The following is a 23846-nucleotide window of genomic DNA, read 5'->3' on the forward strand; positions in this document are numbered from 1 at the left end:
TGTATTTAAAATCAACTGTACTCTATCCTGATTGCTACAGATACACCTAGTTGTATCTGTTGCTGCTGCTCCCAGGTAGTACAGAATGGTCGGTTTTCCTTCCAAGTAAAGGATAAGAACCTATGATTTCTACTTGAAATGGTCAAATATTTGTTCACAATATGTCTTGTGCTATTAATTCCACTTAACTCTGGCACAGCTTATGAATGACTTTAAGTAGAAGAATTAAAACATCATCGAGAGTCTGTAGTAAAAGTCTTGTGCTTGACTATGAACTTTGAAACAGCGTTTTTGAACTACAACCAAACTCAACCCAAATGTGTCATGAATAGGAAAAGTTCAGGTCTTGGGACTACAGAATATTTTATTCATACTCAGTTTTCTGAACAATGTAACCTTAATGGAATTAAGAGCAGTAATATTCTGCAATGTCAAGGAGATCCATACTGTGTATCTTATTTTTATTTTCTATTTATAAAAGATGCTAATTCTTATTATTGATCTTTTAAGGGCATATCGGTATCTTCAAAAAGCAGCAGATATGAACCATACAAAGGCCATGGAAAAAGTGTCTTATGCTTTTTTATTTGGAGATTATCTAAAGCAGGACGTCCTTGCAGCAAAGGAACTGTTTGAGAAACTAACCGAGGAAGGTTCTCCCAAGGGACAAACAGTAAGAATACTTTTAGGGGACCCTCTGGGTACATACAGATTCCCTAGTTATTTAGTAGCACATTTCTCACTCTTACTCTATACTTCTGCATGTTGTAAAAGTAAGCTCAAAAGGTAAAATAGCTCTTATGAATGTTCCCATCACATAAGTTTGATTGTTCAGTCTTTCTGCTTATTAACAGTAATGTTGTAACAGTTAAAACAGTTTTGTGCTACTACTTACTGCATTGCTGTTGCTGAGGCTTACTTATTTAAGTCTACAGAGAGGAAGGAAACAAAGGTACCCTTAACACGAAGTCCATCACCACATCTTCAGTTTCAAAGCACGTAGAATTATCACTGTACCTTAAAAGCTTTGTTGTTATTAATCTGTTGAATTTATTTAAAGGTAAATACTAATCACCATTCAGTAGGTCTTATTAAGAGGATGAAAGCAGCATGAGTACTCTTGAGGATATAACTTACTCAAAACTGTCTGCTATCCTGTGTATTCTGGGTTTCACTATGTAGTCATTTTAAATATGAACAATTTTTTTGTGCATAATCCATAGGGTGGGTGTGTGAATATATATTTTACCCAGTTTCAGGGTTGGACATTTGTGATTTGTTTTGATCTTTGCTTTCTTTTTATAATGTAATCTCATAAATCAAGAATCAGCAATTCATATGTCAGCATAGTCATCCTTAGGTTGGGGCACTGGGGAATGAAAACTTTCCCCTTTTTTTGGGCTAAGTTATATTTCAGGCTGAAAACGAGAGAAGTCTTTTACATAATCCTAAAATGAGTAAAGAGAATTTTTTTTTCTTTATCATTTACATCCCCTAGAATGAATTCCAGGGCTCTGCAATTCCACAGTAGTGCTAGTAATTCATCTTTGATATTAGTATCCCCTTGTACAACTCTTATACTGTAAAAACTTAAGTCTGATTTTGAACATCTTTTACAAAGAAACAAGTCTTATTTGTGTCATGTGTTTAATTTCAGGCTCTTGGCTTTCTGTATGCCTCTGGACTTAGTGTCAACTCCAGTCAGGCTAAGGTAATGCTCATAGTTTCATTTTGCTTTCACTTGAACTTGATAAAGTTGTGTCAGTGTTTATTTAAACCTTTTCTGCTCTCTTGTAGGCTCTGGTTTATTATACTTTTGGAGCTCTTGGGGGTAATCTAATTGCTCACATGATTTTGGTAAGTAACACCTAATTTGGAGGAAAATATTCTGTCACTAAAATGGAACTTAGTAAAATTGCATAGCAATGGAGGAAGGGGTTGTTGTATTTATGAGAGCCTGAGTATATTTTTTAGTGCAGCTTTCAGTGTTACATTTGCTTGCATTAAGTATTTATACCAAAATCCATCAAACTCTATCTTGTGTTTGTGTGGCATATTGCTGTCTTAGGTGGATGATGATTGACGTATTTCACAAGTCTTAATAGCTGTAATAGTAAGAGTTAACATCTGTATAGTGCTTTAAGTGCTTTATATGTTATCTCCTTTGATCCTCAGAACCATCCTAGCAAATAGGCACTGTTAATTATCTTTATTTTACAAGTGAGGAAAATGAGACAGACAGAGAGGTTGAATGACTTGCCTAGTGCCATACACCTAGTAAGTGTTTGAGGCAGGATTCAAACTCCAGTTTTCTTGACTCGCAGGGGCAACATTCTCTTCACTGTGCCACATGGCTTCTTTAAAAATGGAAGAAATAAAAAACAATAATTTGGCCCCTGGAAATCTATACTTGTGCAAAATTTGAGTAATAATCATATTTTCTAGTGAAGTCATCACAAACTGTACATTTTGGTTTATAAGACTGTATCCTTGTTATGGCTTCTCTGAAAGATGTAGCACAGACTCTTTTTACCACAGCTTCTTCTGTTTGGGTGCCAGGGTGATTTGTATTGCATTTACATGCATTTCAGGTGTCATGCTACCTCTGGTTTCTGTTTCCTTTTGCAAAATGAGTATATAATAGATTTAACTATCAGTCTTCTTACTGAGAGTAGCAAGTATCACATACTTTCAGAGCTGTAAGGGAACTTAAAGAGATTATCTGGTTTAATCCCTTCACTTTATAGATGAGGAAACTGAGACTCAGATGGGGTGAAGTAACTTACCCAAGGTCACACAAATAGTTAGCTGCCAACTGTTAATAACAATTTTGCCTCATCTAATAGACTTTTCTCACTCCTTATCCTTCACCTCCCTACAGCTTTTGACACTATTGACCATGCGTGTGTTACACAGTAGAAAGAACACTAGATTTGAACTCAGAGTTTATGGGTTGAATCCTAGCTCTGCTACTTACTACCTTTAAGATAAGATTATATCTTTGTTTATATCTCATTTATAAAATGAGGGATTTGGAATAGCTCAATCTCTAAAGTCTCTTCCTGCTCAGAAGCTATGAGCCATGATCCCTCCGCCTAAATACCTTCTCCTTGGATTTTCAAGACACTGCTTTCTCCTAGTTCCCTTCCTAGCATACTGCTCCTTCTGAGTCTTCTTTTCAGGATCATCATCCTGATGTGTTCCCACCATGTCTAGCCCAAATCTTTCTCCAAGACCTCTATCATGAATCACCAAAGTCACAACTGGATGTCCCAGGCATCTCAAACTTATTGTGTCCAAAACAGAGCTTATCTTTCCCAAAAAACCCATTCTTCTTCCTGACGTCTATTGTTGAGAGTACTACCATTTTTCCGGCTACCCTCATTTATCACTTTGGAGTCATTCTTGACTCTTCCATCTCCCTGACCCATCAAATCTAATCCATTGTCACATTTTCAATTCTGCCTCTACAGTATATCTCGTGTCCATACCCTTCTCTCCATTCAGATGACCACCACCCTAGTTAAGGTCCATATCTCCTCTCTTCTTGGCTTTTGCAATAGTTTCCTAATTCATCTCTCCCCCTAGTCTCTACCAGGTTCCCCACTATCCAAGCCATCTTCCACACAGCGGCCAAATTGATATTCCTAAGGCACCTTAGGTGCCTGACCATGTCATTCTCCAATGCAAGAAAGTAGTGGTTCCCTCTTGATTCTAAGATAAATTAGAAACTCCTGTTTAGCATTTGAAGCCATTAACAAACTGTCTTCTGCCTACCTTTTCAAGCTTAGTGTACGTTATTCTTTCACGTACTTTATATTCCAGACTAGCTGGCTTGCTCACTGGTCCCTATACCAACATTCTGTCCTTCATCTCCATGCATTTGCGTAGGCTGACCTCATGCCTAGAATACATTTTTTTGGGGGGGTGAGGCAATCTGGGTTAAGTGACTTGCCTAGGGTCACATAGCTAGTAAATGTCAAGCATCTAAGGCCAGATTTGAACTCAGCTCCTCCTGACTCCAAGGCCGGAGCTCTATCCACTGTGCCACCTAGCTGCCCCTCCTAGAATACATGATTTCCTCATGTCTCTCTTAGAATTCCTAGTTTTCTTTAAAGCTTGGATCAAGTAGCACTTCTTGGGGGGGGGAACCTTTCCTCATTAACCCCACCATCATCACCAGTTGCTTGTGCCCTCTACCTAAAAATTATTTTGTTATCTATTCAGTGTTCATATTCTTTATACACATTATCTCCCCCCCATAGAAACATAAACTCATGGTGGGCATGGGCTGTTTTGGCTTTTTGTCTCTGTATCCCCAGTGTTTAGCACAGTGCCTGGCACATAGTAGGTACTTAATAAATGCTTAATGAGTTGAGCTGAAACAATTTTGATTTTTTCCCTTCAAAGTGAATAATCCTACAAATAAGTTAATTCTTCTGGATCTATTTAATCTACAGTAATACCTCATTTATCTGAAATTTTTCATAGAATGAAGCATTATAAATGTTTTCCAGATTTTATAGTTTACTCTTTTAAACAGCTATTTTTAAAACCATTTTTTATGAAATTTTAAAAAAATGTATTACATACTCTGTCATACAGGATCCGAAACATATTTCAACCTTTTGTTGATGTTTCAAAGTCATCATTACAACTATTCAGAAATTAATATACTGTTACATAATACAGCATAACATTAGTAACTGTTTAGAGATATAAGGCAATTTGGCCCTTCACTCAGTGTCCCCAGGTTGCTTTGCTTTTGAATTATGTCCTTTTATTAATTTTTCCCAATTGTTTTTTGCAATCAGTTGTCATTGTAGCCCTTGTACCCTCTCTCTTGCATACCTTACTCCACGCTTCTTATTTATTATTTTAAATCTGCTGTGGTTTGGAAAGCCAATTAATCAATTTTTTTTAGGAAGTATGTCTAATACAAAAACAAATAAGTTCCAAGCGTGGCTTTCCTCTGTGAGCAAAATGTGTAATTGTTAATGCCTGGCCTTTCATTTCTAGAGGTGTTGCTGGAATCAGTTGTTAAGTTTTCGATGTGAATATTTACCCCTCAAAAATCAGCAAACACGGTTGTCTAGGCTTAAGAAAGGGATGGAGAATATGTTAATAATGCAGATTAAACTTACAAATTTGTCCTGCACAGATCCTTTTTTTCCCTCCAGAGAGCTGGTTATTAAAACATTTACCAGCATGTCCCTGTTCTGTTTTAGCATTCAGAGCCTTTTTTTTAAACTTCCTTCCCAGTTGCCAACTGTGTTTGAAATAATTGAAATTGTTTAATAAATTGCTTTATGATTAATGAGGTATCGTCACACTTGGGTGAAATAACAGCAAAAAACATGTTGATTTAATTACTGCTTCTGTAAATAATGCTACTGAAAAATACTATCCTTGTTTTATATAATTGACTTTAAATACTTTGCTGTTTCTTTTTCAGGGTTATCGGTACTGGGCTGGGATTGGAGTCCTACAGAGCTGTGAATCTGCCCTCACTCACTATCGTCTTGTAGCCAACCATGGTATCTTGCTTTCTCCTTTCCTTTATTAATTTCAGAATGCTAACATGTATATTGAGCTTTAAGGTCTCCAAAGCACTTTACCTCTATATTTTAAAATCTTTACACATGTATTATAGCCTCCACTAGAATATTCTCCAGACTGTCATAAAATCTCAGAATTGAAATGGCCCTCAATGGCCATCTAGTCCAGCTCTTGCATAAATAAGGATCCTTTCTGCAAAATCCTAAGTGATCATCTGGCCTCTTCTAAAATTCTGGGGAGCAAGGACTACCTAATTGCCAAAGCAGCATTCCACTTGAGGAAAACACTAATCATTATCAGGAAGTTCTTCCTTATATTAAACCATAATCTTCCTTTCTGCAACTTCCAAACAGTGTTCCTGGTGCTGCCCTCTAAAGCCAGACAGAAAAAGTCTAATCCAATCCATCATCTACAAGACAGCCCTTCACATAAAACTTTTCTTTTATTCCCTCCACCTTGGTCCCAAGTTTTCTCTTTGGTTCAAACATTACCTCCTCTAGATGCTCTCTAGTTTATCAATGTCCTTTCTAAAACATGGTGTCAAAATTGGACACAGTATTCCCAATGTAATCTGACCAGAACATGCCACAGTTAGACTGTCATCTCCCTAGGCCTGGTTTCTATGTCTCTCTCAGCATAGCCTAAGAGCTCAGTAGCTTATTTAACTGCTAGATCACCAGTGTTTATTCATTGAGTTTACAATCCACTAAAACAATATGATGTGGCACAGGTTGTAATTAAACTTCTTCCATCTTATGCTATCCCAGGTTGAACGTATAGTAACTAGATCCCAGTATTGATTGAGAGGGAAGCTTTAATTTGCTCTATTTTTCCAGCTTAGGCCAGTTTACTCCTCAGGCAGTTTGTGGCCTTCCGGGGCTCAAGGGCACCATATTGGTGTCAGAATCAGTAGGCCTTTAGCCCTACTACAGCTCAGAACTCTCTAACTCATTGGATCCACCCACCTCAGTCATCCCTGATATTGGGACTACAGGAATGCCCCACAACGCATACCCCGTTGCTTCCCCTTCTTACTGCTTTCTATCTCTTTGTGTATTCTGGAATTTTGTCAGGAGCCAAAGTCAAGCCCACTGGCCTATAACTTTCAGATGCTACTCCCTTCCCCACCCCATTTTTTAAAGTCCTGTAGCACCTCTCCCATTTTTCATCCTTTTTTCAGAGGTCCCTTTTTAGAAATTTCATTTATCAGTTCAGAAATAATTTGTATATACCAGCCAGCTTAAATTCATCAAGGACATCTAATTGTACTTTTATTGTCTCTTTTCATGAGAGACTAGTTTATTATAGACTGCTTACATTTTTCTTCTTTTGGCTTCTGCTTACTAAATTCTTTAGTGTGGGAAGGAGAAAGGAGCAGAAGTCCTTGATCTTTTAATATGACTCATTGTTTGCCTGCCATGGTATTGAAAAATTCTTTTAATTATGAGTAAATCCATACAAACATTTGATAATTTCCATTGCCAGTATTTCTACATGGGACATTGTGCTTCCATGTGGTGTATTAATGCTGTTCTCCCTTGTTTTCAGTTGCTAGTGATATCTCACTGACAGGAGGCACAGTAGTACAAAGAATTCGTCTGCCTGATGAAGTAGAGAATCCAGGAATGGCCAGTGGAATGCTAGAAGAAGATTTGATTCAGTATTACCAGTTCCTAGCTGAAAAGGGTGATGTACAAGCACAGGTACATTTATCCCTCCTGGGTGGGATGAGGTGAGGGGATATTATATTTTAACTAGTTTGATTTCAGTTGTCATGAACACAAAAACTGTCCCTGGAAAAAGCACTTATCTATCAAATTGGCCATCTTCTGAAAAAGAAGATCACAAAGATATAATAGGTAATAGAATGCTTCAAAGACCAGAATTTAGTGGTGACAGAGAATAGCATCCGGTATTCACTAGAAGAATATGTCACTTGGGATTGCATAAGTTTTTATGAGTAGGGGACATTCTTTAAGCATTATTGGTCTTAGATTTTAAGCTCCTGAAGTGATAAACTTTGTCTTTAATTTTGGATTATATGGGATACAAACTTACAGAACACAAAAACACTATAATCCATTAATCATTTTATGTATGAATTATTCTATCACATTCTAGGCTAAGGCAAGATAATAACACTTCTTTTAAAGAGTTACAGAAGTCTAAGTTTTTGTTTATTTGACTGTAGTAGAACCTTTTTTGACTGATTTCTTTGAATACCGTAGCAATAATATATGATGTTTTTATAGCATCAGATTTAGGGTTTCCGTGGAAAACGCTGTACTCAGTAACAGCATTATTGTAATGATGATCAACTGTGAAAGACTTACCTATTCTGATCCACGATCTGGGACAGTTTTAGAGAACTCATGATGAATAATACTAGCGACAGCTAGGTGGTACAGTGAATAGAGCTGCAGCCTTGTAGTCAGGAAGACCTGAGTTCAAACCCGGCCTCAGACACTTGACATTTACTAGCTGTGTAGCCCTGGGTAAGTCACTTAACTCACCAAAAAGCAAAATAACAAAAATGAAAAAACAAAATAAAACTATGTACCTACAGAAAGAGAACTAATGAACTCTGAATGTAGATTGAAACATTTTTTAACGTTTCTTTTTCTTTCTTTCGCTTTGTTTCTTTTTTGCAACATGGCTAATATGAAAATCTGTTTTTTCATGAATTCACATGTATAATAGGTGTCATATTGCTTACCTTCTCAGTAAGTGAGGGAAGAGCTAGAGGGAGGAGTAGAATCTAGAACTCAAAATATTTAAAGATTTTTTAAAAGATATAACGTTTACGGAATATTTTCCATACGTTTTCTTATTTAATCTTCACAGCAACCTTGAGTTGTACAGACTGTGAGTATTATTGTACTCATCTTGCTGAGGAGGAAACTGAATTTCAGAGAGCCTCAATGGTCATAGAACTAGTGTCAGAAAATAGATTTGAGGGGCAGCCGGGTGGCACAGTGGGTGGAGCACCGGCCCTGAAGTCAGGAGGACCCGAGTTCAAATGCGGCCTCAGACCTGACACTTACTAGCTGTGTGACCCTGGGCAAGTCACTTAACCCCAAGTGCCGGCCTAAAAAAAAAGAAGAAGAAGAAAATAGATTTGAACCCGGATCTCTCCCGACTCCAAATCTAGTGCCCATAACTTCAACAATTAACCAGGCAGGTTTACTTGTGATTTTTCTTTAATTTCAGGTTGGTCTAGGACAGCTACATTTGCATGGAGGGCGAGGAGTAGAGCAAAACCACCAGGTAACTTGCCTTTTTTTAAGCTTTATGTTTTAGCCAGATCTTAGAAGGAGGAAAGTATAGAATAAGAAGGCTGCAAAAATAGAATCCAAAGAATTATTTAGATGTATGTTGTGAAATACTATATATGTATAAATATCATATTTCTTGCCTTTTCAATGGATAGAGGAGGGGTGAAGGGAGGGAGAGAATGTGGAACTGAAAATAAAAATAAAATGTTTGAAAAAAAGATTTAGATGAACTTATGGTATCACAAAATCTAAAAATTGTTGTTATTGAGTCGTTTCAGCCATGTCCAACTCTGTGTGACCCTATTTCGGGTTTTCTTGGCAAGATTACTGGAGTGGTTTGCCATTTCCCTCTCCAGCTCAATTTACAGATGAGGAGACTGAGGTAAACGGGGTCCAGGGTCACACAACTAGTAAGTGTCTAAGGCTAGATTTGAACTCAGGTCATCCTGACTCTAGACCCAGTGCTCTATTCACTTCGCCATCTAAAGGCCATTTGACCTAAAATTCCCTCTGCGGCACTGCTGTCGAGTGATCATTCAGTGTCAGCTTAAACATCTCCTATAAGGGGAAATGTACCATTTTCTGCAGAAGTTCCTTCTACTTTTGGACAGGAAGTTGTTGTTATTTTTAATTACATTGAACCAAAAGCTGCTTCTCTGCAACTTCTACCCATTGCTCTTAGATCTGTCTCCTTGAGCAAAGCATGCCAATTTTTAGACCTCTTCACAAAACAGCCCATTAATTATTGCTATTGTGCTTGTCTTAGGGGAAAGAATGCCAGACCTGAAGTCAGAGTATCTAACTCTGCTAGTTATTACCTGTATAACCGTGGTCAAGTTATTTCTCCTCTTCAGGTCTGAGTTTCCTCATCCATAAGATGAAAGCTGGACTAAATAGCTTCCAAGGCCCCTTGTAGCTCAAAATGTATGGTCTTACGTTCTCCTTAAATCTTCTCTTTACTAAATACACTCAGTTCCTTTAACCAATTCTGTTATGGCACAGTATTTAGTCCCCTCACCATTCTAGTTGCCTCTGGATATGCCCAAAGTTACCAATGTCATTCCTCAAATTTTATCACCCTCCGCTAAACAGTATTGCAGAAATGGTCTGACCAATGTTGAATACAACAAGGCTATCTATCACCTTTCTTGTTCTGGAATGTGCCACTCATTATACAGCCAAGGATAGCGTTAGATTTTTTTAGCTAACACTTTTCACATCATTTCTATCATATCAAGCGTAGTAAAAACTGGTCCATCATTCTAGCCCATTGGAATATGTTTGGATCTTGACTGTATTATCTATTGTGCTAGTTATCACTTTCACCTTAATATCATTTGCAAGGTATATCTTCTATGCTTTCATCCAAAGTATTCATAGAAATGACAAATAGCACAGACCCAGTAAGATCTCTGGGGTTTTCTGCTAGAGACCACCTTCCAAGTTGACATTGACCCATAAGTCGTTACTCCTGGGCAGTCTGATTCTTCAGTCCAAGTGCAATATCTTCCCAGACCCAGCCCATGTCTCTTAATATTGTCCACAGTGATAATGCATAAGAGACTGTCATATGCTTCGCTTAAATCAAGTTTACCATGTCTGTAACATTGCTCTGACCTACCATCTCCTGTTTACGTAAAGTCAACAAAGAGTAATCTCAAAACATCTCAGCAACCACTGCTGCTCAGTTCCTCTTCCTCTTTTACTGGATAACCCATCCCCTCTGGGTACCTGGGGGATCCATAGAATTTGAGATTTGGGAGGGACCTCAGGAGCTAGTCCAGTCCACACACAGAAGAAATATTGGCGAGCATATCTGAACAGTGGTCAGTTTCACCTCTGCTCAGAGACCTCCAAGGAGGCAGAGCACAGCCTTTGTAGTCAGCTTGACTTGGAGATCCAAAAAGACTTCCTTCAGAAATAATCCAGTTTTCCCTCTAAAGGAAAAGCTTCACACACACACACACACACAGCATCATTTAGTTTCAAATGTAAGTGGTCCTTCTTTCCTATTAGTACTTCACCTTCTTCCACCTTGAAACTTCTGATAAAGATAGCATTCCTTTCTGCCTTTGCTGGCCTTTTCTTCTTTATTTCCTCCCTGAAACCCCTGTATTATTTCAAGGAACATTTTAGTCTCTCTGACAACTTGTGTTATAGAGATGTGCTCCTCCAGCCCTTTACCCTGCTCTGGTCTAGGATTAAGACATCTTGTACTTCTAGTGTACATTTCCATGTTATTTTGTAGCGGCAGAAATAGACACACTGAGCATACTCTGCAGAGTTCCTTTATGCTTCCTTAAAGCAAGGTCCCTATCAATTTGTGGTTTTCTTTTTGGTAGTTCTCTTGGCTAACCCTTCTTGCTAACTGTTTACTGTGTTGTAGTGTTAAGGGCTTAGCTGAAGAGAGCTTCTGATGGAGATTTTTTTTTAAGGTGGACTTCTGTCTTCACTTAAAATAGGATGACTTAGTCTGCTTTTGCCTTTGATTAGCAATTAGCACATTACTGGTGTGTCCTAATGCAGATGACAGCTGCCCCCAGAAGCTGATCCACAAGAAGAAAATATGATTAGCTAAAGAAATCTTTTCACCTTGCATCTCCTTTCTGCTTATTTTCAGATAGTTCCTGGTTATTCCTTGGCCTCTTGGTTCTCTCACCTGTTTTTATACTTCTAGTACATATCACCTTTCCACTGTTTCTCATTCTGTGTTGTTCTTGTCCATGTCTTTCTATAAATCCTCCATAAAAGTTTTTTTCGGACTTCTTTATGTGATTCTTTTAATATCTTCAGAGTACCAGTGCAGCGCTCAAGCTCTCCATGTTTTATCTCTCACTTTAACTGTGTATGACCAACTCACCTTTTCTTTCAAATTCATCCCTATTGACTGCCAATATCACCTTGTGGTGCTTAAAACAATAGATTAAAATTAATATCAAGATGTAATCAGATATTGAGGAAGGCAGAGAATAAAACTGCAACATCACTGCCTCCTTGCAGTCAGAGCTTCACTACATAAGACAATAAGTTCACTTCTTTATGCTTAGTATTCAGTCCATTGTTGTTCAGAATATTGTAGACATGGACATTTTTAGGTAAGTGGCAAGAGATATCTTGGGAATTCCTATTAGAAAATAGTTTCTAGAATAAGGAAAGAGTAAATAGGAAGCAAGTCAGATGGAGAGGAGAAGCTTTTAATTAGAAAAGTACATTAGTCAACCATACCTTTTATCTGATTATCTAATTAAACAGTAGTTGCTTTGGTTAAATAATTTTGTCATACACAGTTGCTCAATATCCTATACAAAGATTGCCAGTTTATAAAGAATTACAATATATAGTTTCATTTTTCTGTGATTCAGAGTATCCACAGTATCTTACCATGCCTCAGAGCCATCACTTGAAATGCTGGTTATCATTGTACCAAAGAATCATGGGACAGAATTCCAGATAACAGAATTTAATGTACACTTTCTTAAAAATTTTTGCGCTCCTGATTCTGCATGCTGCAACTAGCATTTTTGTATAATTGCAAAAGTCTTTGAAGGTGTCCTTAAGGAAAGAAGGAGGAGAAGGAACTTCTAAAGCATATTAATTCTATGTAGGCTTAAGTTTTTCCAGAAGAAGGATTTTTCTTTTTTAAGTTTTTAAGTAAATCTGAAATTTGTACATGTGCATGTATACACACATATACATGGGGTGAGGGGTGGGGGTGGGGGGCAGAACGCAAATTGCTTAGTCTCAGCTAGAGCCAAAGTAAATTGAACAACTCTAGGAGTCTTCTTTCTTAATCTCTGGTTCTTTTCCCCATAATATATCCAAAGAAGTATTCATGGCTATAAGCTTAGGTCATGTATCAAATTTCTTTGCATTTGCAACCACAAAGTAACTTTTATTGACATATTGGGGACTGTTAAGACTTTCTGACAAAACAAACTGCTTCAGGATTAATTGGGTTGCCATTTTATAGTCTTGTTAGATAAAGTGTTTTATATACTTTTTTCGAACCACTGCAACATATTTCAATGTTTATCGGAAAATTATTTTGATTGAAAGTTATGTAGAATAAAAAGGACTAAACATTTCTTAAATTATTTCTTCATAGAGAGCTTTTGACTACTTCAATTTAGCAGCCAATGCTGGCAATTCACATGCCATGGCCTTCTTGGGAAAGGTACAGTACATCTTTAGAACATCTTAAGCAATAAAAAAAAAATGTGGTTGTGTATTTAGCACATGTATTATGCTATCTTCTGCTTTGCCAAAAATAAATTAAAAATTAAATCTTCCTTTAAAGATCATTATATCACGTTCTAAGTAGAAAGAACTATGCTCAGAATTTTTTTTGGGGGGGGCTATGCAGTTGGGTTAAGTGACTTACCCAGGGTCACACAGCTAGTAAGTAAGTGTCAAGTGTCTGAGGCAGGATTTGAACTGAGGTCCCCCTGACTCCAGGGCCAGTACTGTATCCACTGCGCCACCTAGCTGCCCCTCTATGCTGAGAAGTTCTTAACTATTTAAACTAAAATGTACGCAGTTCCTTTCAGAGATTTCATTTCCCCTTTTAAATCATCTGTAAAGATTTTTTTACCAGTTGTTTCCCTTGTAACCTTAGTTTTACCAGATGTGCAAAACTTTTAAATTTTATATGGTCAGCTTTTCCATTTGTGATCCTCTCTGCCTTCTTTGGTCATGAACTTCTATCCGTAGATCTGATAGATGATTGTTTCCATATTTTTCTAATTTGTTTATGATGTAACCTTTTATATCTAGGTGCTCATTTGAAGCTTATCTTTATGTGCTCATTTGAAGCTTATCTTTATGTAAGATGTGAGGGATTGGTCTAAATCTAATTTTTTCCATAATGCTGTCTGGTTTTCCCAGCAGTTATTGTCAAATAATGAGTCCCTATCCCAATAGCTGAAGTGTTTGCATTTATTAAATACTAGGGTAATAACTTAAATAACCTTTGCTTCTGTATGTGGTGAGACTAATCTTTTCCACTGATTATAAGAAATTTGACTTTTTACACTTTACATTTCTTATTAAAAAGCTAAAGTGTTTGTGTTTATTGTAGCCATCCTTCCATAGTAAAAACCAGTTAATTAGTATTTGCCACAATTTTCTTGGTATGATAGCTGTCAGTCAATTATTAATCCATAGTTGTTGTTTTTTACCCTGTAGCAGGAAAATATATTTATATATTTTGATGACTTACTGAGTAGGTTTCCTGTATCTTGGCATGATCCTATGATACTATTTCAATCTTTTAACTATTAATACTATGTTAGCAATGTGCTAAAAATGAATTATCAACATAACTAATTAAAACAAGTTTATATAGGACATTTCAGAGGCTGTTGGGCATAGGAAAATAAAATATGTGCAAGGTGACCAAAAGCAGTTTGGTCTTAATGATTATAAATTACAGTGTTTCCAACCACTACAGTAAAATTTCTTGGCTGTCATACGAGGTAAATGAAAACTTTTTTGTTATCTCTTTGAATCTTTCTATTGTTACGTTGTTAGGAATTTCATTATGCTGAAGGGTGTGTTTTCATTTTCTTTAGCTTTGTAAGGTCACTTGACCCAAGTAAAAACAGTATTTGAGTATTCTAGGTGCTGCTTTTTCTTTATGGCCTTTGTCAGGTAGGCACTCCTGACAATCTGTGGTTTAGGATCTTTTGAATTAACTTAGATGTTTTGTTGCTTTTCTTAGAGCCACCTGGATAAAAGATTCCTTTTGTATTAGGAAAGAAAAATTACTTGCTATGGGACATTTCATTTGTTCTCAAAATTGTATTGACTTTGTTAGAGTATATTCATTTAAAGGAGATGTGAAATATATCTGAATATTAGAATATCTTGGCTTTAAAAATATTGCACTCATTTAATGCTGCTTTACATGTTTGTTTGTTTGTTTGTTTGTTTTTTAAGGAAAATAAGCCTTAATATAGAACTTTCTTTTAAAAAATCTTTTAAGGAAAATGGAAACATTAAATTAGAAATGAGAAGAAAATATAGAGATATTTTGGTAGGATAATATTGTTCTTACCTAAACTGGTATTTTCTTTCCTAGATGTATTCCGAGGGAAGTGATATTGTACCACAGAGTAATGAGACAGCTCTACATTATTTCAAGAAAGCTGCTGATATGGTAAGCATCCCACATCAAGTATGTGGCAAAATTTGCTAACTGTAAGCATTTAACTCCAGTTTCTTTGATGTGAATTATTTGAATTGAATTGGTAAGGAACAATATTCCCCAAAAAAACATTTTTAAAAGGAGATATTTTGAGAAACAGGATAGTATCCTGAACCTTGGATATTGAATTCCTCTTTTCATTACATTGAGAGACTTTACCTATTGAGGAAATATCTATAATCATATATTCTTACTTTTAAGATTTGATGTAGTATTTAAGTATAATATTTAACCCATGAGCTATATTTGGTACCCTGAAATTCTTTTTACTAGAATGGTTTTAAAGAAAGAGGATATAATGAGAAGTCACATATCCAAGATGTTGCCAAGAGGCTGACTTCTTTCCTTGCTGCACACATGCTAGAACACGACTCAAGCAGTGGTACTAGCTCTTATAACAGTGCTTCCAAAATGATTTTCCTTAGCACTTTAGATGTATTGTTAGCTCATTCCCTTTTTGTTCAGGACAATGCAGGTCTGATTATGTCACTCCACTGTCAATAAACTCCCTAGGCTTTCTCAAGAACAACTATAAACTCTTTTGTTTGGGATTTAAATCCCTTCATAATCTGTTCCCAACCTACTTTTCCAGCCCTATTACACCTCTTCATGCATTCTTTGAGCTTGCCAAAGTGACCATTTTAGTGTTGCTTATTCACAACACTCATTCCTATGCCTAGAAGGCAGTTCCTCATTATTTCTACCTCTTATATTACCTTTAACATCAGAGATAGACTCCATTTGACTTTTATTGGATAGATGTAAGAGGCTTCATGAATTTGTATGGGAAAAATTATATCTTTATTTTTACTTAGTGTTCGCTTCCTTTGTAACCCTACATGTCTCATTTTATACATCAAAAAACATTATTCTGAGAAAGGGGTCCATAGATTTCACCAAACTTCCAAAGAGCTCCATGAAACAAAAAGGATTAAGAACCGAGTCTTTCCTGATCCTCAACTACCAGTATTCTCCTTCCCTAACTCCCATATATTTAATATGGACATCCAGGTGTACACGTCTCTCCTGATATAATGTAAATTCCTTGTGGAAAGGGATTATTTCAGTCTTTGTATTTGTAATTTCAGCACCTAGCAGAGTATCTGGCACATAATAGGTGTTTAATAAATATTTGTTGATTGAGTGATTAAAATCCGTAATCCCTAAAGTCCCTGTGACTAAGCTTAAGCACAACATTCTGCATGAAGTCTCTCCAGCTGCTAGTACCTTACTCTATTCCATACTCAATGACCTTATATTTCTTTTGCATTCATTTTGTACATACACACATGTAGTAGATATATATATATATATATATGTATGTATACACACACATACAGAGACATATACACTTACCCTTTAAGAGTAGAGTGTTCCATTGTTGTCTTAACATTCCCAACACCTGGCAGAGTGCCTGGCATCTAGGAAATACTTAATAAATGCTTTTTGATTGATTAATACTTGTTTTTTGTCATTTGGGGCACAAAGAAATGATAGACTTTCCTTCTTAACTTTTTCTGCTTTATCTCCTGACTTATGTTAGCAACGTTGCCCAAGTAAAGATCACTGAAACTTTATTACTACTTTAACTACTCCATGACTCAAAGGTGCTAAGGAAAAAACATTCACATAGGTTTCTACTTCCTCTCAAAAAAGAAAAAAATTCAGAGCTGCTGTTTTTATATGGGATACAACAGGCCCATTTTGTAGAGGACAGTAGCAATTTCAGTTTAGTCATGAAGGGAATGTGAAACAGAATATCCTTCAGAAAAGTAACTAAAAACAGTTTCTTTCTTTACAGAAAAGTTGTTAAAAGTTTCCTTTCGTCCTGAATTCAGTATTATATTGGTCTTTGCAAAGAAAAAATATTTTATATTCTAACTTTTAAGCATTTAATACTTGTATATACATATATCATTACATTTGTAATCCCTTAACATCTAATTTATGGATTGCATTCTGTCTCAAATGGATTTTACTTTGTGTTTTTTAACTTTCCCTTACCTTGATCTCTTTCTTTCAGGGCAACCCAGTTGGACAGAGTGGACTTGGAATGGCTTACTTATATGGGAGGGGAGTTCCAGTGGTAAGCAATCATTCCAACATTTCTGCCAGTTTCTGCCAAAGAGCTGCCTGTATAGTTGATTGATCATTCCTTAGATCTTGCGTAGTTTTCCTGAGGGAGGGAAGCATTATAATCAATCAAAGCTGAGCCTTTTATTATCACTCAGGGATTATTTATTGTTTAGTTGTTTTTCCTCCTTTTGTTTTAATAGTAATCAAGTAGATAACAGCACATCCTGCCTCAGACCTTCAGTGGCTCCCGTTTCCTTATATAGAGGCTAAATCCTTAGTCTGGGATTTATAGCCCTCCAAAGTCTAGGTCCTGTTTCCCTCTCCAACATTATCTTCCTCTGGGAACTATGTTCCAGTCTAACTTGTCTGTTTGTTGTTCCCTAAATAGTCAATAAAGCAACCAAATCTTTCAGATGCTTACTGTATATGAAAGCATTATGCTAAATGTTTTAGAGTATACAAATTAGAAGACACTTTCATTTCAATTTTTTAAAAATATTCCATGAGTACAGGATGCAGAAGACTTGAATAGACATAGTTAGTGGCATTGTGTAAAGGTATAGAGGGATCTCATTTTCCTAGATATGTTCCAGCAATGATCTAAAAAAGAGCCTAAGGTCAAAAAAGTGAACAAGAAATCCAAAGAGAAACATTAATAAACTCCTTAATGAATAAGCAGCTTCTGTACGGCCAAGGTAAGGTGAAGATGTTAGCGTGGCCTGAAAGTAGACGTGATGAAGGGATAGTGGTAACGTACAGGTGAGGAAGATTTGTTTCTCGCTAGGAGTTTAAGGGGATGGAAGAGGCTTTCCTAGCCCATGACCAATTATATTCTCCCTAAATGGCTCCAGGACAGTCTGGTGTAGTGGAAATAGCACTGGATTTTAAGTCAGGAAACCTTGGGTTCTACATAATAGAAGTGGAACCTTTAACTAGGACATAACCTCTAAAGACTTCAGTTCCTCATCAATAAAATTAAGGGATTGGACTGGGTACTCTCTTTGCCCTTCTAATTTTCTGTAGCTTAGAAGACAATAAATGGTGGCAATTTGAAGCATGAAGGGAAGATGAGACTTCGGCTTTCTGATGTAAACAATAGTGAGGTTACAGAGGACAAACAGCCACTTTTATCCACAGTGGCCCCATAGAGTCAGAACACCACAGTAGGACCTAAATACCATGCAAAGGATTTTAGACTTAATTTGGTAGGCAGTGAGGAGCCATTGAAAGTTTTTAGTCAGGAGAATGACATGATAACAGGGGTATTTTAGAAAGATTAAAATAATAACTGCAAGATGTATTAGAAGGAATAGTGTCTGGCTACAGGGACATCTAGTAGTTTGATATGACAATTACTCAGTCATGAAGGAAGCTTTTGAATAAGGATGTTAGAACATAGTGTTGAAAAGAATAACTGCAACAGACAGCTCAGATGAAAGATGAGTGAACTGGGAGTGTATATGTAATTTTGTGGTGTTCCCTATTAATAGCCTCATTAGTAATTTTGTGAGCACAGATTGAAAGTCTTCAGCTCTTCCTTCATAATTTCAATATTCCCCCTCTTCTTTATTGTCTTTTTCTTTCCTTAGTGTCAAGTCATCCCTGGTAAGAGGCTCTCCAGAATCGCTGTATTCAAGGCCCCCAAATAGTAAGGCCCTTTCTGAAATACTGTGCAGGCAAACCAAAGGGCACGTTAATGGAGGCCTGGTCAGTTAGTCTAGAGCAGGCCAACCAAGTTAACTGAAAAGTTCAAAAGTGAATTGTTGGCTTAGTATGGCAATACTATTTCACAATAGCAGGCCAAAAAAAAAGAAAGAAAGAAAGGTCATTATTGGGCTAAGATTCTCAAAAAAAAAGTTAAAGTTGATTTTTGAATTTACTTCATTTTTTAAAATTTCTAAAAAGTTTGTTGATGCCTTTTGCTTTTACATCATAGTCATTTCATATACACATATCCCAAATTGAAAGTCTTCCCTTATAAATAAATTAAATAATTTAATAAAAATAAATAAAAGTGAATTTAAATAAAATAATTTATAGCATTCAATACAGCAACCATATTTGTCTCTGTCTCAATCTTTATATGTGTGTATGTGTATATTTATGTATAATATTCTGCCCTGGCAGTCTTCTACTATGAGAGAGTTAGAGTTTGACTTCCTTGTAGTGATCTTTCATTACCTTTTTCTAGTTGTTTATATATATATAGTTCCCTTGGTTCTGACATTAGTTCATACCAACCTTCCCATGGTTCTCTAAATGCCTAATATTCATCTTTTCTTACTCCACAATAATATATTTCATGTACCTTAATTTTTTCAACCACTCTACAAACTATTGGTACCCACTTTGTTTTCAATTCTTTGCTACTGTAAAGAGTACTGAGTATCTGATGAGCCTTTGAATCTGTCTTTAACTTCCTTAAGGTATATGCACAGTAGTGGAATTGCTGGGTCAAAGGTTGAAGACAATTTAGTTATTTTCCTTGCATAATTCCAAATTGTAATCCTGAACAGTTGGAACACTTCACAGCACCCATCAAAGCCCAATCTTATGTTATCTTTGCCAGTTCATATGGTAGGAGGTAAAATTTTGGGGTTCTTTTAATTACCACTACTTATACTACTTACTTTTTTAAAAATTACATAATAAATTCTATATTACTTTCAAAACTGTCCTGCATGTCTTTGATTGCTTCTGAATTTTCTTCTGTTCTCTTCTGTACATTTTAAAAAATGGTTCTTCCTTTTTTTGGTATCCATTCATTTAAAAATAGAAAGGAAAGAAAGGGAACTTGTAACAAATAAGCACAGTCAGACAAATAAAATCCACACAGTGGCCATTTCCAAAAATGTATGCATCTTTTTCACCTTGAACCTATCACCTTTCTTTAGTAAATGGGTAAAATTCTACGTCATGGAGACATGATTGGCCATTACTTTGATCAGGGTTCTCAAGTCTTTCAGAATTGGTTTAGTTTTGATTTGTTGTTTGTTTGGGTTTTTTTAATTGTTATCTATGTATAGATTATTCTTCTGGTTCTGCTTAATTTAATCTGCAGATAAGAGTAAGATTCATCTTATTACCTTGTCCCTTTCCCCACATTTGTATACTCTCCTCACATACTCCAATTAGGAGAAATAGCGAATTCTACCCCTTCTTCCTCTTTTCTAGATTAAGGTATTCCCTTTACCCTCTCTTCTTTAGAATGTTTTTAAATCATTATAGAAAATGCTACATTTCAGTTAGTGGTTAGTGAAAATAAAGATTTTACCCCCAATTCCCAATTCACAGACCTCTTGAAATCTATCAGTAAACCCCCTGGTGTATTAGAATATTAGCACTATATCATCATCCAGCCCTTTCTAATTGCTCAAATAAATTTACCTTTCTCGTTTCTCTTGATTCTTTTTTGTTTTTATACTTCAAAGTACCTCTTCAGCTCTGGTCTTTTTATTAGAAATGCTTAAAGGTCCTTAATTGCTTTAAAGGTCTATTTTCTCCATAGTACTACACTTAGCTTTGCTGATTAACTTATTCTTGGTTGTAAGTCCATATTGTTTGCCTTTTGAAATATTATATTCCAAGATCTTCTCTTTTTTTATAGTAAGAAAACTTCCAGGTCTTACGTGATCCTAATTGCAGCTCCTTGCTATTCAGACTCTTTTATGGTTATTTTCAGTATTTTCTGCTTTGATATTGAAGCTCTGGATTTGAGCTGACATTCCCTGGACTTTTCATTTTGGACTGACTTTCAAGAGGTTATCATTGAATTCTTTTTATCTGCACTTTGCCCTCTGGTTCTAATCGATCTAGGCAGTTTTTTGTTTGTTTTATGATTCCTATAATAGTGTCAAGGCTTTTTTTAATTATGGTTTTCAGAGAGTACAGTAATTCTTAAATTCTCTCTTCCTGACCTTTTTTCCGTATCAGTGATTTACTAGCAGTTTTATTCATTTTAACTCGTCTCCAAAAGATAAATGGAATGTTCTATCAAGTTTGATTAAAAATGGTTTTTTTCAGGGCAGCTAGGTGGCGCAGTGGATAGAGCACCGGCCCTGGATTCAGGAGGACCAGTGTTCAAATTCGGCCTCAGACACATAACACTTACTAGCTGTGTGACCCTGGGCAAGTCACTTAACCCCATTGCCTAGCCAAAAAAAAAAAAAGAAGGATTTTTTCCTATATTAATTTCCACTAGTATTTTTGGAAGTCACGCATCCAATGGCAAAAACTCTTTAATTTTTGTTTGAAATTTAAGCCTCTAGTTCCTAGGTTTCTCATATTAACTTTCAAGTATTCCATAAACTAAAACCGAAAAAAAAAGTAATTTCTTATTCCTTCTTGATCATTTAATTTATGAAAACTAAAATTGATATTTAGCAGTGGTATTTATTTGAAAGTTGAATTGTGTATGTGTACAGTTAATTCTTCCAATGACACCCTGTATAACATTTTATCAACTTCATAGTTTGAGGAAATAGTAGCAAAGAGTAGTCCCAGTTTTACTACTGGAGAAATTGAGGAACAGAGTTAAGTTTAAACTATTTCTGTTTAAAGATCTAATGTAGAAAGAGACAAGATAGTGTAGTGAATAGAGTACTGGGCTCGGGATCAGGAGTTTTATTTGGGTTTGATTCCGTTTTTGAACCATGTGATCCTGGGCAAGTCATGTAACCTTTCATTGGCTCAGTTTTTTTATTTATAAAATGGGTATAACATAACAAAACTTCCTTTATTTACCTCACACAACTGATGTGAGCAGTGTCTAAACCTTAAAATGATATATATGTGTATGAGTTATTACCATTAATGTAGAAGTGTGATTTTAAGCTAAAACTTTTTAGCCCTTGGAGGGTAGGTATTTTTAATACTCAGTTAACTCAGGGGAGAAAAAAAGAATATATAATGTTATCTTTTCTGCCTCTTACTAAAAGTAATAAATACATAGTCCTTTTTTCCTATAGAGTGTGGGACAGGTACTTTTTTTTTCCCCTTCCTTCATGAATGACTGACCTGATTATTTGTCATCCTTTTAAATTGTCAAATAACCTAATGCATCTTTCTACAGAATTATGATCTGGCATTGAAGTACTTTCAGAAAGCTGCCGAACAAGGATGGGTAGATGGACAACTTCAGCTGGGCTCTATGTATTACAGTAAGTAGTGTAATACTACAGAAATAAATTTAATTTGTTGATTTTTCCACTAGATGGCACTATGACTGTGCAGTAGGACTTACACTATCACTTCAGTTCCAGTGATTTACTGCAATGTAATGCAGTCTTTGGGACATTGTGTTTGTATTTGCCTTCATAAGCTATAAGTGTTAATCTAGTTAAATTCTTATTGTGTTTGCCTTTGTAAGCTATGAGTGTTACTCGAGTTAACTTCTTACTTTAACAAGTGCTCTTCTCCAATAAGATTTTTACCCTATTTTAATAATTCATACAGGCTCTCTGCTACTAAAATAGACCTGATTTTAGGCCAGTATTAATGACATTGGGTGCCGTTTTTCTTGCAGATGGCATTGGCGTCAAGAGAGATTATAAACAAGCCTTGAAATATTTCAACTTAGCATCCCAAGGAGGGCATATCTTGGCTTTTTATAATCTGGCCCAGATGCATGCCACAGGCACTGGAGTAATGAGATCATGCCATACTGCAGTGGAGGTGAGTTCTCTTTCCCACCATTTTGTATATGTAAACATGACTTGTAGAGAAGGGAATTTGCCCCACACACACACCTTTTTTGTAGACATGACCTCTAGAGTAGAAAGGGACCGTGAATGAACTTGATAAGCATGGGACTTTAAAGGGTTAGTGTTTTAAAGTGCTTATACTAAAATATGAATCACACATTTGCTAAGACCATTTCAATATTTCATGTCAGCAACAGTGTGCCAAACATTAGGCTGAGTACTAGAGATGCAAAGATAGACACAAAGCGTCCCACTTACAACTCCTTGGGGGAAAAGATGTGTACGCACACGATTATGACATGGGATAGGGTAAGAATAGTACAAAGAAAGGACTGTGGGCACAGTGCTCTGAATTGTGCATCATATTTCCTTTTTAGCCTTATAAGGGGTCCTAGAGCTATCTTAGTCCTTTCTCCTGCCTGATAAATAAACTTCTTCCATTCATTTCTGACAATAGTCTTCCAACCTCTCTTTGATTACCTCTATTGAAAAGGAGCTTACTACCCTGTAACAGTACTCTTTCATTGTTTAGATAACTCTGATTGTTAGAAAGTTCTTCAAATTTCTACAGAGGTAGAATCTATTTCCACATAAGTGCTATCCTTGTGTCCTAACTTCCCCCAACTTTCTTTTGGATCAGAACTGTGATTTCATTGTTACAGGAAGCTCCAGTTGAGAAAGTTACCTCTAACAATGCAGGTCAGCACCTGCTCTGCTACTTAGAATCTAAGAGAGTTGCCTAGGGCGTTGAAAGGTAAAGTGACTTCTGCAGCATTGCACATACAGTGGTGTGTCAGAATAGAACTTGAAACAAATTCTTCCTGACTTCAAACCCATATCTGTCCACTGTGTCACATGCCTGTCTTTCTTGGTGTCTCATCTGTAGCTCATATAAATGACTTCATTTAGGATGTGTAGTAGCTGTGCATCTAAAACTGATAAATTCTGAGCAAATTGATAGATTTTTTTAAAGGTTTGTTGGAGTCTTTATAAGAAGACTTCCTGTAACTAAAGTTACAGAGTTACAAA

The 23846-nt window shown here is 36.2% G+C and overlaps 1 protein-coding gene across 2 annotated transcripts in view; it reads left to right on the forward strand.

Annotated features, from left to right (window-relative positions):
• The window catches only part of SEL1L (SEL1L adaptor subunit of SYVN1 ubiquitin ligase), a 70154-nt gene that overhangs the window by 34435 nt on the left and 11873 nt on the right, over positions 1-23846 (forward strand). For both annotated transcript variants that reach the window (XM_020978971.2, XM_020978970.2), the window contains exons 6-16: positions 511-673; positions 1658-1711; positions 1798-1857; positions 5456-5537; positions 7108-7262; positions 8770-8826; positions 12940-13008; positions 14914-14991; positions 17063-17125; positions 22187-22274; positions 22640-22788. In XM_020978971.2, coding sequence (XP_020834630.1) covers positions 511-673; positions 1658-1711; positions 1798-1857; positions 5456-5537; positions 7108-7262; positions 8770-8826; positions 12940-13008; positions 14914-14991; positions 17063-17125; positions 22187-22274; positions 22640-22788 — 1018 coding nt within the window. The remainder of the gene's footprint in view (positions 1-510; positions 674-1657; positions 1712-1797; positions 1858-5455; positions 5538-7107; positions 7263-8769; positions 8827-12939; positions 13009-14913; positions 14992-17062; positions 17126-22186; positions 22275-22639; positions 22789-23846) is intronic.

The sequence above is a fragment of the Phascolarctos cinereus genome, unplaced genomic scaffold, assembly GCF_003287225.1.
Source record: "Phascolarctos cinereus isolate Bilbo 61053 unplaced genomic scaffold, phaCin_HiC Scaffold_3;HRSCAF=262, whole genome shotgun sequence".
NCBI lineage: Eukaryota > Metazoa > Chordata > Mammalia > Diprotodontia > Phascolarctidae > Phascolarctos > Phascolarctos cinereus.